The sequence below is a fragment of the Pteropus alecto genome, unplaced genomic scaffold (assembly GCF_000325575.1).
Source record: "Pteropus alecto unplaced genomic scaffold, ASM32557v1 scaffold109, whole genome shotgun sequence".
In the NCBI taxonomy this organism is placed as follows: Eukaryota; Metazoa; Chordata; class Mammalia; order Chiroptera; family Pteropodidae; genus Pteropus; species Pteropus alecto.
This window is the reverse complement of record NW_006494608.1, coordinates 10423361-10439856: the sequence shown is the minus strand read 5'-3', so window position 1 is coordinate 10439856 and position 16496 is coordinate 10423361. Positions and strand designations below refer to the sequence as shown.

Here is a 16496-nt window from a genome sequence, read left to right as displayed (position 1 = left end):
ATACACTGCTGGTGGGACTGCAAATTGGTACAGCCACTATAGAAAACAGTATGGAGTTTCCTCAAAAAAACTAAGAGTTGATCTACCATGTGATCCAGCTCTACTGGGTATTTATCCCCAAAGACTTGAAAACCCATATACAAAAAGAGATTTGCACACTGATGTTCATAGCAGCATTATTCACAGTGGCCAGGACATAGAAGCAACTGAAGTATCCTATGATAGATGATTGGCTAAAGAAGCTGTGGTACATATTTACAATAGAATATTACTCAGCCATAGGAAGAGATGAAATACTGCCATTTGTGACAACATGGATGGACCTAGAGATAATCATGCTAAGTGAAATAAGCCAGACAGAAAAAGTTGAAAATCACATGATATCACTTACATGTGGGATATAAACCTAAAAGCAACAAATGAACAAGACAAAAAACAGAAACTCGTAAACATAGACAATGGACTTGTGGTTACCAGGGGTCAAGAGGTGGGGGAGGAGGGAAGAAGTAGATGGGGTAAAAGAGTCAAATATAGGGAACAGGGGGAGGGTGAAGTGGGTAAAAGGGATCAAATACATGGTAGCTGAAGGAAACTGGACTTCGGGTGGTAAACACACAATAGAATATATAGATATCGAATTATAGTATATACCTGAAAATTATATAATTGTATTAACCAATGTTACCCCAATAAACTTAATTAAAAAACAGGTAAAAATAAATAAAAATAATATAGATGTGCATAGAAAAAAGATCAGAAAGCTTTACCCTTAAATATTAATAGTGCTTATTATTTCTGTATTGTGAATTTTCAGATAATTAAAAATTTCTTCTTCCTTTCTCTCTCTCTCTCTCTTTTTAACATGGACAAGGAAAAAGAGCAAAGGTTTTTTTTAAGTGAAAAAAGAAAACTAGAAAATTCAAGGTGACAAATACATGGTTTGCAATGGATAGGAAAAGAGCTTGCTGGAGCAGCCCTATCCTGATTTAGGGCTGAGAGTATGCAGAGGCATCTCTGAGGAGGGGAAACTGAACTGAGGCATCACCTCAACCATATCGAGGATGACAACATGCATTTATCAGGAAATTGGTCACATTATCTAATGCACTGATAGTGTTTACCTGATCCCAAAAGAATGCAGAATATTTCTAAAATATATATAATTGATTTTCACTTTCCTTTGCAGTTGTCCATCATTCATTTATTTATTTTTTTTCTAACAAGTATGGTTAAAATTCTTTCTCAATGTTGTATAAATCCATCTTTCCTTTTTTTAGGCAGCTGTGACTGCATGAAGGTTTAGCCCTTGACATATTTCATTTATGTTAATCCAGAGTTCCTGGAAGACAGGGATGCTGTTTTACTCGTCACGGTGCCCAGTATGTAGCAGGCACTCAAAAAACACCGAAGAAAAGAATTTAGTTGTTAGAATCTGTCCCCAAGTCCTTTTGTTTTATTAAGGCCTACTTTCTTGGTCAGATATAGTAATACATGACTTTATAGTGCAAAATTTCCAACATAAAAAGAAAATAGCTTTTAGTTTCCAAGAGGAAAACCTGAAAAATCTATGAATTGTCAATTTTCCTTCTTTGAAATCATTTTTCTTGCTGTCATATCTATACAATTAGGCCTGGAGGGGTGAAACTATCCTCACACCCAGAGCTAGGGAGGTAGAGTATCCTCAAAGGACTTAAGTCTCTCAGAAGCAGTAGCATACAAATTTCACCAATTCTGAAGTTACAGTGGCAGCCATTTTTAAGATACCGATAGTTCATAATGAGCCTATATCTTACTCCCAGTGGGCCTAAAGGGGCTCAGTTTTAAATGGCAACATTTCCAGTGCCTGAAACAGTGTCTGACACCTAGAGTGAAATCTCTGTTGAATTATTAAATGAACAAATGAAATGGAAGAGAGATGAACAAAAGAAACCAACATTTTTTGCATAATGATATGAAATACTAACTTCACTGTGGTTTGAGACAAATTACAGGACAATCAGAAAAAACTCAATTCATTATACATTCAGACCAAACTGAAATACCTGCTGAGGACAGGCAGGAGATGCAATTAAATGGTAGCATTCTAGGTGTAAGTGTATGCGTAGACATTACTGAGTGGAGGAGAGGGTGGCAAACAGAAGAGCATGCTCCACTCAAGGAGGTGAGCTGACTCAGCTCCAGCCCATTATTGTCTTGTGGGAATGCAGTCCCAATTTTGCTAGTTTTTCCAGTTTTTTAAGAGAAGCTTGAAGTCCAGATTTTTATGTGAAAACTTTAATATTTTAAATGTTGGCTTAAAACGACTTTGTCTGTCTGTTTTGCATACATATTTACCCAGAGGGTCATTGAGTTGAAACTTCTCATTTTAACTTTACTAAGTCTGAGAATATTTATCCTTAGGACCTATCCATGTGTATTTGCATGTCTGTGTATGTGTTGTGTGTTATTGCTACAATAATTACCTTGTGGAAACAGAAGAACAGGATAGGTAAGTCACACTTGTGGGGAGAGTTTTCAAGCATGATGTGAGCTAGCAGAAAAGTATCAGAGGACATATATTTAGAGGGGAGAGTAATCGATGGGATGTGTCAAACACATTGAGTTATTCCTGAATTTGCAGATTTTTTTCTTTGTAATTAGGACAACTGCATTTGCTGACACCCATATCAAAGTTAGGCTTCTGTCCTCCCACAGAGACTAGGAGACACTGGTGCTATCTCCCTTGATGATTACATTTCAAAGGCTCTAAGGTCCTTGTGGAAGACATTCCTGGGTTGTAAAACTGGCCAGAAGATTTTTAAGAGCTTTACATATCAAAGAGAACAGGGAAAAAATGTACAACTAAAAGTTTTCTAAAGATATGTTCTAAGAAAATAGGTCAGGGGCCTAAAGTCAGGAAGAAGTTTCGTCGAGCTGGAAGCCGTATTAAGGCCATCTTAGTCATAAGAGCAATTGTAGATGTTGATGTTCGGCAAATTACACATCATTAGATCATAAACAAATATAAATTCTAGATGTTCAGCCCTAGTTCAGAGTCTTCCCCTTCTTTCTCCTATATCCCCGCTGCCTCGTAATCATGAAACCACAGTATGGCAGTGGTGGTGGTGAAGTGAGAATTTTTCTGTCCATTCAAGAACTTGGAGGAAAAACCCTGCTGCCCCTCATCTCCTCCAGGGGAATCTACCTGCCTAGGCATCTACCAGTAGGTGCTTATAACAGCAACAGTACCATTTTACTAGCTTGTGCAACCTTGGGAACCTTGGTTTCTTCATCTAAATGGACATAATGAATACATACTACACAGCATTTGTGTGAGGAATAAATTCGATCAGTGTAAAGCATTCAACATGGTGCCCGGCATATAGTCACAACTCAATAAATGGTAATTATAATATTTCAGCCAGTTCTAATTCGTGCTATTATATTATTCTCATAGAATGATGAACATACTATGATACTAATATCAATAAAATATGCAGAGAGGTAGGAGAAAAGAAGTTAAAAGAATTATGACTTAAATCTACCAAAATAGAACAGAAGAAACTATCGCTGAGGCAGCACCTATTTCCAAAATTCCGTGCCCAACGCTCCACAACTCCACCCTAGTTTTTGCCCAGTTTTGCTTAATCTTGTTTTTTCAGATTTAAATATATCCCCATGTAGACCTCAAATCTTCATGTTATTTATTCTAAATATAGAATGCAATTTTTAAAATTACAATCTTTGTTGTATTTCCTTATTTATATTTATATTTGCAGCATTTTACCCAATGCTATTTACTTTTGAAAGCCCATAAGGGAGCTAACTGACTTTTCAGGAAATTCTTTGCAAATTCTCCCCCTAAAAGGTTTTCTTTTGTTTGCATCTTGGTAGCAACTCTAAATTTTTCAAGATTTGGATTCTGGTATTACAACTGTGCTCAGAGTATCTACAGAGAAGTGGTCTGTTTCATCATCCAATGAGCTCTGCCTGCTTGTGGCTGTGACACTCCAGTGGAAGGAAGCCAAGAGCCTATAGTAGCGATCCTGAGGGAAATTTAAGCAGCTGTGGCCATGTAATTTAAAACCTCTGAAAAGCGTGTTGTAGTCCGTGCAGAGCGCACAGGGTTAGTATAACATGAAGTCTGGATGTAGCCCGTCCTCCATAGGACTTCCCCGCCTGCTGCAGAGAAGAGAAGACTGAAAGACAAACCTGGGTGCAGCCGGAGAGGTCCAAATAGATGAGCTTGTGGCATCCATTCCCTAAATTCAGGTACTGTAAACCTTTGTCTGTGAACTTTCTGCAATAAGCCAAACTAAGATTCTGTAAGTTGTGGAAGTGCCTGAAAAGACAGGGTGAGAGAGAGAGAGGAAGGAAAGTAAGTGACTATAGTTGTTTTCTCACATCTTTCTTAAGCTGCTATGACAAAGAGAAGTAAAACTGTAAATTAATCGTTTCTCCTTGCAGATATTCAACAGTTAAACTTTATTGCTAATTCTCTTCCTGTTAAGGAGATTGCAGTAGCATATCAGATAATGCCTAATTACATGTCAAATGAAAATAAAGAACATTTGCCTAGATTTTTAAGAAAGCTGATTAAGATAAAGCTTTGGGGGCAGGAAGATTGGTGTATTCATATTGTTTGGAAGTTAGTTTGTGTTTGAAAACAAAGTTATAGAGTTTGCATTATTGTTGCATTTAGGTTTTATTGCTGGCGCACCAAAACAATGTGCAATATGTCTAGAAGGACAAAGCCTTTGTAAACATTTAAATGGCGATTAACTGTTACATGAAAGTGAAGATTTGGGCAGAAAGGAGGCAAAGTAAAACATTACAGGCTCTTTAAAATGGACATGATAAGCAAATGGTTTGAAAAAATAGATTTGCATATGCATGATTTTGTAACAGTTTCATTACTATAGTTAAAAAAAGACTATATCAATTAGATATAGAGTTTAAAAATGGGATAAGAACAGTCTGCGAGTGAGTGGGAAACAAATGAAGGAATAAAACCTACTTCAGAGACTATCAATCACACTGGAGTTGAAGCCGATTAAGTATGGCATTACCACCATGACCAAAATGAGAGCTTCCAGGAAAAAAAAAAAAGAAGGTAATTAGGCAAGTCTGTACTACTGTGCAAGGGCTCACAGTTCGAGGATACTCTGTGGACAATTTTCCAAACCTTCCTAAGCCTGGCATTTTTTAAAAGTACAAGAACTCCCACTACTGCCTGCTCTTGTAATGGAATTAACAGCATGCTCTTGTTTCGTGATCTGCAACAGTTTAACAGCAAATTAGAAAGCAAAAGAACAAGAGTGGAAAAAGATGCCTCTCTGTCTCTCAAAAGCCCACAATGACTAATAAAGTTCACCTTCACAAAAATGGTAAATAAGATATGCAAGCATTGATCATTAATCAGGTTTATTACTAAAATTTAAAAAACACATCTATATGATATAATGATTCCCATTCCATAGCAAATCATTTGGTTCAGATCACACATTCTCTCCGGTAATGGCTGTGTCCCAGAGATTCAACAGAACAGAGAGGCATGCCTTCTGGATTCCCCAGTGGCTGGGTAGGCAGGGCCATAAAGGAAAAAGCAGCACTAACATCCCAAAGACACATCCCCTCTCCTAGGGCCATTTAATTAACTAAGACTTCTGCCAAAGTTTTGGAAATGCTTTATTTTTCTTTCCCTGGAGTGTATCCTTGTGAGTCAACTGAGTGAAGTACAAGTTTCTGGGGATGGGGTCGGGGGTGGGAGGGGATGTCATTTCTAACAGCCCTCTGATTTGGAGAAAGGAGTAGTAAGGCAGGCAGCATGACACAATGGAAAATACTCAAGGTTCTGGAATCTGACCAAATTGGATTCAAATCTCAGCCCTGACACTGCAACTTCCCTATCCTCTCACAGACTGTTTCCACATTTGTTAAGTGGAGATGATAATTTTTTTTTTTCAAGCCTAACCAACTGTGGGGCCTCCAGCTTTCCTGAAATTCAGTTTTCTCATCTATAACATGGGTATAATCCTATCCGCAATTTCCTCTTAGAGGTGTGACAATTAAATGAGAACGAGGATGTAATAGTGTTATATTGAGGGTGATTTTTGATGATTAAAATCAGCAGAGACATGGTAGAAGCTTTTTAAAATATATATTGTTATTATTGCAACTACTACCTAAAATAATAATAACATATCAATTGTTCTTATGGAGTTTGTACTATCTTCTTTCACTTAATGGAATAAACACTCATCTGACAAGGGTGGTGCAAATGACTGATTCAAGAGCTTGGGGTCCTCGCATTGCATCTATACTCTCATTTTGGCCATGGTAGTAATGACATATTTAATTGGTTTCAACTCTGTTGAGATTGATAGTCTCTGATGTAGTTTTTATTACTCTCATGCGTTGCCTAATCATTTGCAGACTGTTCTTCTTATCCCATTTTCAATTAGTCTTTCTTTTACTTTAGTAATGAAACTTACAAATCATGCATATTCAAATTTATTTAAATCTGATTCAAGCCTATTGTTCAATTTCTTAAAGTCCACGTGATCAATTAACAATACCAAAAGTAGGAATTGAGTTAGGATTTCTCAACTTTTTGTCTGTCACAGATACCTATAGATATACGGACATATATCTTTGTCAGCATAATGTTATTAATGCATAAAAGAAAATACTTAAAATTACAAAAGCAGACAATTACATTGAAAAATATTATCAAGATGCTTTAGAAAATCAAATGAGTGAAATAATATATGTGCATCTTTATTAACATATTAAATAAGATCTAGTAGAGATCTAATAACTACTATGATTTTGAAGTAGTGATGAGTGCCAATGATATTTTGAAATATTTGTAACAACTATAATAAGAAAATATTTGTGATAAGAAAACATTTGTAATTTATATGGGTGAGAGTTCCGGGGATTACTATTACTATGCTAATTTTTAACTTACATTTCAGTTAGAGATTAGTAAAATAGAGATTTGTTTTCTCCATTAAAATTCATGGAACCTCTGAATTTTATCATTGGTCTCCTTGGGACATCCACCCAAGGTTAAGAATATTGGGTTTGGCAAAAGAGATGTTCATTAGACCAAATGACTCCCAGATTGAAAGTCTCTAGATGGCTCTCTCGAGGTGGAACTTCATGAGAATCATCAATTTGAAAGCAAAGCACAGGAATCTTTAGTGGCCCTGTAGGCCTTTCTAGGGATTTATAGGGCTGCAGACACTTTTTTCCTGGGGAAGAGGAAAGTATCATTTGACAGTGAAATTGCATTTGGCAAATTTTATGCAATACTCCTACTTTTTATTCTAAATTTTAGCAAAGAAACGTGTCCCTTACAAGAGTAAAATGGTTCATCATTTTCCCAACCCAGAAACAACTTGATAATTCTGATTCCTCTCCTAGATAGTGTTTGTTGTCTGAGTTTATCATTTTCTAATTCTTTGATAACTGTTTCTTATGTAAGGCGAGGGTTTCTCTTTGTGATTTCACGATTCTTGAAGAAACTACAGAGAATTTTTTCTCCAGTTTACTGGCTTTTTTTTTTTCCATTAAAGAATTGAGGCCTTCTGTGTTAGATCTCCAATATATGAGGCAGTTACAACTGGAAGGAATGTATTTTTAAGACATAAGCTTACTCTATAAAAGAGAGGATTTACATGAGGATTCTTTTGAGTCAAGTGTTGGACTCTTTTCAGATAATAGGATTTCTACAGAAAATTCAAAGGCAGTGTTTTGACCTATTTTCAGGGTAGACTTTGATGATTTCCAGTCAAGGCAACAGCTACCTCTGTCTGCCCCATTCTGAAGGCCACTGGTGAGACCATATAACATGAGAGTGCCTGACAAAAAGAGGTTTTCAAGCCAATTGAAGGATCAATTCATCTATATGAAAAATAATGAGACAACATGCCACTATAGCATATAATGCTCCATTAAGGAGCAAAGATCATAATAGCTTTACTTACCGCTATATGCCTAGAATGCCTCACACATAGTAATTGATCAACACATGGTGAATAAGTGAGTGAATGTTACTATTAGAATTCAGGGAAAGGAGAAATGACCATGAACTTCTGGTAGATGGTGTGACTTGAAGTGCAAAGGCTGTGGATTAGCAAAGAAAAAGAAAGGCATTCCAGCTGTAGAGAAAGAGAAGCATGTAGCAATCAGATGATGGGAATTAGGGACTTAGAAAACCTGGGCAGATAAGTTTGATCAGATAATGTTAAAGGACAGTAAGGGAAGAATCTAGACCTTAAGCATGTCAAAGACATGATAAGACTATTTGTTCCAGGGTGATACTTATGGCAGAGAGGGCAGAGCAGATTGAAGGAAGAGAGACCAGAGGCTGAACCATCAGGGTGCTATTCCAAATGAGGTGCTGAGAGTGCCACCTAGGTTGTGGCAATAGGAATAAATGGAAAGTGTGCAATTCAGGAAATATTTAGAAGCAAAAAATGTCCTGGAATGGGCATAAGCTGTGGGCAGCCCTCATTTTCAACTTTAGAAAACTAAACAAGTCCCCAAAGAAGTGAAGAAAGTATTCAAATAAAAAACTGGCAAGTCAATGTTGCCAGAAGGGCAAACAAATTACATATTTCTTCTGGCAAATGATTTCTTTGGAAAGAAACACTAAAGGCATTGAAGAGGGAATGACAACAGCAACAAATAATATTTCTCTGGTTATTTTTGGTTTAAGGAACATTTTTGCATACTCAAGCATGTTTGAAACAATGAAAAACAAGCAAAAATAGAGACTCATTATGAAATGTGATTTTTTTCATAGATAAGAAAGCCACTGTACATTTTTTTCATGTGACAGAAAACATCAATATCAAGTAGCATTTATCCTAAATGTCCTCTCAATAGCAAGAACTAGAAGTTAAAATCAAAACAAAATTCTCGAGAGACCGGGCAAAATGGTGTAGATGATAGAGGCTTGTTCATCTCTTCTTGCAACCACATCAAAGTTATGACGAAAACACGGAACAAACAGCAAGCAGAGTCACCTGGGGCCTAGATGAACAGAAGCCCTACAACGAGGGAGAGAAATAAGAAATCACTTTGCAATGGTAGGAGGTATGAAGTGGTAAAGATATGAGGCTGCCTGTCCTGAGTGGCCGAGTGGCACAGAGGCTACGACAGCGGCAGGTGTTCCTTTTAATGCAGATGCAACTGCGACTAAACTTTTGTAGTGACAGACTCGCTCCCTCTGAGCACTGGCACTGGGTCAGCTGCTCAGGGTGCACCAGAGACTTACAGGGAGACACTGAGTTGTTGGAGTGAAGGCTAGGGGTGAGGCTTCCTCCAGGGCAGAAGTATGGAGGTATCCATTGTTCCTCTGTTGAGCCCTCCCTCTTCCTAGTGTGCAGACTCAGTGCCACCATAACTGAGACGTCATCAAACTGGATAACAGAGGTCACTCAGCCTAGAGGATTCCCTGAAACCCCATCCCTCCCAACTCACGGCCCCACCCAAGCCACATCCAGTTGTGTCCTCTGTGATTCCTGTGCGCCTTGCTGAGCCACACTAGTGGCAGCTGGCTTCTGTTTCTATTGCGGTTTCTTGAGGCAACTATAAGCATAACATCTGTGGATTGCTTGCTGAATCTTAACAGGTGGCCATGGAGGGGCACAGGCTGTGGCTAAATTTGGCATGCAGCTGAATCCCTCTCAGGACCATGGCACTGGACATCTACTATACAAATCCATGCTAGTAAGACCGGGAGGAGCTTTGCTTAGTCCATAGAAACAGACACAGCAGGGTAGCCAAAATGGGAAAACAAAGAAGCAGAACCCATATGAAAAAACAGAACAGAGCTCTACTGATATAGAGAATGCAGTATGTTGAGGAAATGTATTCAGAAATAAAAATGATAAGAGAGAAGATGACAGCTTTGAAAGGCAGAAATAAAAATTTGATCTAAATATAAAAGGGGATTCTTAAGATAAAACCTGAACAAATGGAATAGAAGCATTAAAAAGAAAAATACTTCCTTGGCTGAGAAAAGATCAACGTTTTAATGTTCAAAAGGTTTACTATGTTCCAGGGAAGTTAATTGAGAGAACATAATTAATTTTGGAAAGTTTTTTTTAATTTCTCAGAGGAAAGGAATTTCTTGCAAGCATCTTGGCAGAAAAAAATAGGTTACAACAAAAGAACAAAAAATTAAGCTTGCTTTAGATTCTCTTTAACCAGAAATCTCTAAGTGCAACATTTGTAGGGTTTTAAGGATAAAATAAGAGATATGATTCAAGAACTATACACCAAAAGAAGTTGTGATTCATCCTCCAAGACAAATGACAATAGAAAGTCACTTTCAGAAAACAGTAGCTGAAAGTCTAACACTTGCACATCTTTCCAGATAAAGAGTTTTAAAACTATATTCTAGTCATCATAGGATGAATCAAAATCAAAATTAAAGAATAAGGAAATTGTGGAACCAATGGACCATCAATGAATGATAAAACTGGAGTTAGGACTGCATAATCATTATAAATACAATTATAATATTGAGTACAAACACCAAAAATGAATATTAAAAGGGAAGTTAAGTGATTAACAAAAATTATGCTCAATATGATTAATATGTGTTAATATCTGCTTTAGGGGAGCAGAATTGGAGAAGCATCTCAAGGGAGAATTAAAGTGTATTAGATCTTTGTCTAACACAGGGGGAGCCAAAGTCGTCATTTCATCATGACTTTGACAGAGAAAAGCATGTTAAAGTAGGTTCTTTAAAAACATGCAAATAGCCACTAGTTAGAATGCACAACAGAATGTGCACATACATTTGAAATACCTTCAAATTATAAAAGTAAACAACACAGTTTATATAGCAAAAAGCAGAAATGATGAGTACAGTAATATATAAATTTTAAAAATCAAAGACATAAAGCAAGATGACAAAAATAAAACTATACACTCAATTTTGATAAGAAATAGTAGTCTTCTAAATCACCCTCTTAAAAAGGGAAAGACTGAAAATTTTATAAATAGCAGTTAGCTTCATGCTGCATGTAAAAGACAAACCCAAAATCGAGTGACACAAAGATTAAAAATACAGGAATACATCATTACTCCACAAAAGAGCAAGCAAAAAAAAACCAAAGGTGACTGTATAGGATAAAGAATATAATTTTATGTGAATAAATGCTACAATCTATAATGAAACATACTACTTATTAATCAGTATATAGAAAATAACATTAAAATAAATTAAGAGAAACTTGATAATAATAGGAGACTAATATGTCACTATTATAATATGACATTCTTATTTAGAGGTAATTTCATAGCCAAACTTTTTTGTTATAAAAGAAATCAATTAAATCATATAAATGAAAAGTTAAAAAGATATCTGTACTTTATATCCATCCAGAAATGACCATTCAGAAAATATAATGAGAAAATATAATTAGAAAGCATACCATTCACAATGGCAATTAAAAAGAGACTTAGGAATAACTTCCATAAAGTTATCCATATGAAGAAAACAAAATTTTATTGAAATATTTAAGAATATTTGAAAAAAAATTTTAGAAGTATACTATGTTCTTGATGGGGAGACTAATTATTGGAAAAATATAAATTAGTTCTTAATTTATTTTATCTTTAATTGTTAGCATAGTAGATTTCTACTGGCACTTCAAAAAAATGTATGCATATAAATGTACATACATTTACTGTAAATTTGTACACCTATTTTACATTTACTATTTTGAAGATTTAAAAGATGTATAGCATACAATTCATAAATAATAATAAAATACATAATACTCTATTATCAATTCCATGTAATCAATCCTCACACAAAACTTTCACTGACTTTCGCCAAACTCATTGATGTAGGTAATACTTTTGTCTTCTCTCATATGCGTGAAGGAAAAATAAAATCTGTTACTCTGTTGTATTTCTTGTTTTCACCCCAAAATAAAAATAAAGGTCAAAAAATGAGGACTAGGAATAGGTATATTTTCATTTACAATGATGAATAAAACAAAGGTGAAAAAATCAAAGACGTATGGTCAGACTTCACTCATCCATCAATGAGGTGAATGAATTTTTTTGCTGAATGAGATCATAGTTTTCAGGCATTAAAAGAATATTTCCTCAATTTTTATGCTATTAACAATGTTGTAGCTACAAACAGGATACATTTTTAAATTTAATCTGCTTTATTAATTGTTTTCTTCATTTTCTCAAGTCTAAACAATCAACAAAAAAATAAATAAAGCCCTAATTTGTATTGTTTGCCATATTTCATGGTGTAGTATACTTTCGTTTTAGCTGATTCCAAGCTTCCAATGAGAGGTTTACCACTTTTTTTAGGCTTACACATTTTCAGAAAATGTTTAGAGAGAAGAGATAAGGAAAATTACTACCTAGAATTTTCTCTGTTTAAGCTTTTCCAACGGCCTCCCTGTTACTTTTCAAAGAATTTCAAACAGTTGTAGTCTCTAAAATGGTTTATTCGTTCACAGTAGCTTGAAAATACATTGAATTTCTCCTGATTAGTCTTTCCTTGGTGAAAATAAAGAACAATTGAATGACATAAATTTGTGATAAATTTGAATATTCTATCAACTCTTGACAATGTCTTGTGTTCTTCAGTTTCTTTTCCTCCAAAGAAGTGCTGGCTTAGGAGAAGCAACATTTGTGTCCAGGATTGTCAACAGTCCACAGATGGAAAAACAATCAGTAGTGGTTGGGGGTTCCATAGGTAACCAGAGCATGGCAACAGGAGATCTGGGACACAGTGCTCAAAGTCTAAGGAAATAGGACATTGGTGTTCTGTTGTAAAGAAGTCCTAGACACTGGACTAGAATTTGCTCAGGAAGGGGGGACCAGCAAGAGACAGCAGAGCCTAACTCAAGCTACTGGACACTTTGCTTCAAGAGTGACACAAGACAGAGGACGAATTATTCAACCTGGGCCCACCAAGGAAGGAGAGGATAGGCACCAGCTTTGGGGACTGGAAAGCAGCAGTCCTGTTATCAAAATAGTGGTGCCCCAGTGATGGGGTGTTGGCAAAGGAGTACTTCCTTTGGAGGATGCTAGAGTAAGCCAGTACACTTCTGTGCAATACAAATAAACATGCATTACCTTGGTAGGAGTCGCATTGTCCTATTTGTGATAGTTGTGTTAGATAGATTGAGATACAGGACTCCAGAACAACCCTCAGAAATGTATCTCATTGATTCATCCTGCATAAAAACAGAGGGAAGAATGTTATCAAAGTCTAACAGGCTTCGCTATACCCCCATCATCTCTCTATCATCCCTCTCCCTGCTCTAAAAATGTACATGCAAGACCTGGCCTCTTCGTATTCTTTGATATTAGTTGTAAATCAAATTAAATAGAAGGTGATAGTTTTGCTTGAAGCTTCATTACTCCCTCCCTTTCCTCTTTTTTGAAAATAAAGTCCCATTTCATCACAATGACACTACATTAAAATTTGAATCCTTACAGGTTCAACTCTGTGACAGGAAATTTGAGCTAAAATTTCAAAGTGTCAAACACTTCAGATGCATGAAAGTGATTAAAAATGGATCAATTTTTAAATTTACTGAAATTATTATGAAGGACAAGAATAGTAAATGCTCTCAATTAGACTTCATTAAAAGTGAGTCCATATTTACATCTATATTTATATATAAATGTTTATGCATGTGTGTGTGTAATTAAGTTTCTGTGGTTTTGTTACCAAATATATTAAAACAGCTAAACAGATTTGTACCAAATTTATGGCAAGTTTTAGACAGCCTGAAGTAAAATATTGGCTATATACACATTGGACAAAATTTCAGTGCTAGGAGTACTGTGGGGGAGAATCTCAAAAATTCAAGCAACTATCCCCCAAAGAGCTGAAACTGAGGTACAAAAGAAAGATGTGACTTACCTGAGAGAGACAGAAAATACTGATTTCAAGCATGAACCCTAAAATGACATTTCCAAGACCAGATGAATTGTAAGCTTATATTGCAATGGAGCTGCTTCTCATATTTATATACAACTATTTATTAAATGCTCTAGAATGAGTAGCAGCAGGTTTTTATTTATTTAATGATGGTTGGTGAGTCTCCCCAAGAACACTGAAGAGGTCAGCTAGTTTTAAATATTTGTGGTACATTGGTCCTAAAAGAATAGGTCATTGCAGGAAGAAGTAAATTGTCACTTGGCTGGGAGATGTGGTTTGGAGAAGAATTCTGTATGGTCAATATGGTCACCCTAAACACCACTAAGGATTTTGGATCATCAATGTTTAACATTCTATTCCTAACCATTTCTTGTAGTCATGGATATACTAAAAATAACAAAATCTTGCAGATCAAGCTCCTATCACATGAGACAAGAATTGGATGATTTATAGGGGCAGCAAACCACGCCTTAAAAAGAACCCAAGTTTCTTTTTTAAGTTGTAAAACGGCTGTTCTACTGTTGGAAAGGATCTGTGTGCCAATGTCGCATGAGTGCAAGTGCAGGGCTTTCAATAAGCACTGTACTTTTGCCACTGCATTCACTCTGCCAGCAGTTTTTCTAGATACTCCACCACCGAAATGTAGGATTTGGATTTATGTGGATAGATAAAAAGTGTACAGTATAATTTTCCCAGCAGAAATGGAAAGGACGACCATAATGGTAGCATTATAGTTTAATATAAACAAAATCTATCTTCAACAATAGTTATGGTACCAATCAAATATCAAAGTGATTGCACACCTGTTGGAAGAGTCTGGCAAAAATGCAAATGAAATGGGGCAAGAAGAGGATAGAGTGTCAGTTTATACACCCTTAGAGAGATAGCCATGGTGAAGATGAAAATTTGGGGACCAGGAAAAGGAAGTTGGAATATGCTTTGTTTATCATAGAGGGTTCTGATATCTCCTTTGGCACGAGGGAGCAAATCATTCTCTGCATTTTTCTGTCCTAAGAAAATTCAAACGACTCTTACTCTCAGTATTTAAAATAATTCAAGTTTCAATCCGCAAATATTAGAGCACATAAATGCAAAAATGATAGATTGCAGAATGAATTGTAATTTGTCCACAATGCATTCCAATCTTTCTCAATGTAATATATTCACAAGGCAAGCTCCTTAGAAATCAAAGCTTTTTGAATGAATATTACTCAACTCCTTAACTGTAAACATGTCTCCCAGTCTCTGTCTCGAAGTGAAAAACAATAGTAAAGTGTAGTTGGATAAAATTATCAGCCCTGTAAATTATTAGACTCCAAAACTGAAACAGATTTTGATGTTCGCAAATTCAATGCAGATGGCATTTTTCCGACTTTCCTATTAGAAAGCTAACTTTAAAGAATATGATCTTTTATTTAAGTGCAAAACTGAAGCTCTCTGAGGTCAAAAACTGAAACTTGATTTGTTTTTAAATATCCATAACATCTATATTTTATAACATACGAATTCCCTCTATACCTTTATATATGAACATAAATATATCATTAACATAGTACAAAAAATATTCACAAAAAATGAAATAGAGTAGAAATTTGAAAGAAAGAACTATAACAATGAGACTGGGAAGGCAGCAATCAAGAGCCAATTCATGAAGTCTTTTCACCTATGCCCTGGAGCTGGAGCTTAATGAGGGACATGACACAATCAGGCCCTTCATTCTAGTGTCTGCTGTCTCCTAAGGGACTTGCTCCATTAGTTGCTTCAACTGAGTTTCCACCAGCCTCTATAAACCTAAAACAGGTTTCCCCGCCTCTATTTTCCTTCTGCCATCCCCTTAGCTACTTTCTAGAAAGACAAGCTTATACCTAATGCCTCATTTTCTTACCTGTTGTCCACTTTGCAATTCACTACAATTAGAGTTCCTTCCCAATATCCCACTGAAACTGTTCTAGAAAAAGCCACCAGTCACCTTCTAATTCTCGAATCTAGAGGCACTTCTTGGTCCTTTTCTTACCTGCTCACTGTCGTCACTTCCTTCTGAAACTGTTTGCTCTCTTGCCTTTTGTGATACCTCTCTGTTTTGAACCTACTTCTCTTACTATTCCTTCTTAAGAGCCTTTGCTGTTTCTTCTCTGCCTCCTCCTGAAAGTCAGCATTCCCAACATTCAATCCTAGGTAACTTTCCTCATACCTTCTCTCTCTCTAGGTTGATCTTACTTACTTTTGGCTTATATATGTATGACTTATATAGCGATGTCAACCCAAGATAGAATCTCAAATTCTAACCAATGTTGTCTATTACCTACAAGATATCTCTATATAGTTGCATTTAATAAAAAAAATATATTATAGAGTGTTTACTATGCAAGGTCTGCGCTGTGTGCTATGATATCACAAAAAATGAGACGCATCTTCTGCTTTTTGGGTCTCTTAGGCTAGTGGAGGAGGCAGAATCAGTGAGATTAAGGTTACTTATGACAGGAACCCAGAGGAGCAGCGGCGAACCAAGCCCTGAGAGTCAGTGATGTCTTGGTAAAAGAGGCGGTGCCTAAAGTAAGCCTGAAAGCCT

General features: G+C 36.1%; 1 protein-coding gene across 1 annotated transcript in view; it reads right to left on the bottom strand.

The window, feature by feature from the left end:
* FBXL13 (F-box and leucine rich repeat protein 13) overlaps positions 1–16496 on the bottom strand; it is a 257446-nt gene that overhangs the window by 120064 nt on the left and 120886 nt on the right. The window contains 2 exon segments of the mRNA XM_025041933.1: positions 4192–4321; positions 13114–13214. Of these exon segments, the coding sequence (XP_024897701.1) occupies positions 4192–4321; positions 13114–13214 (231 nt within the window).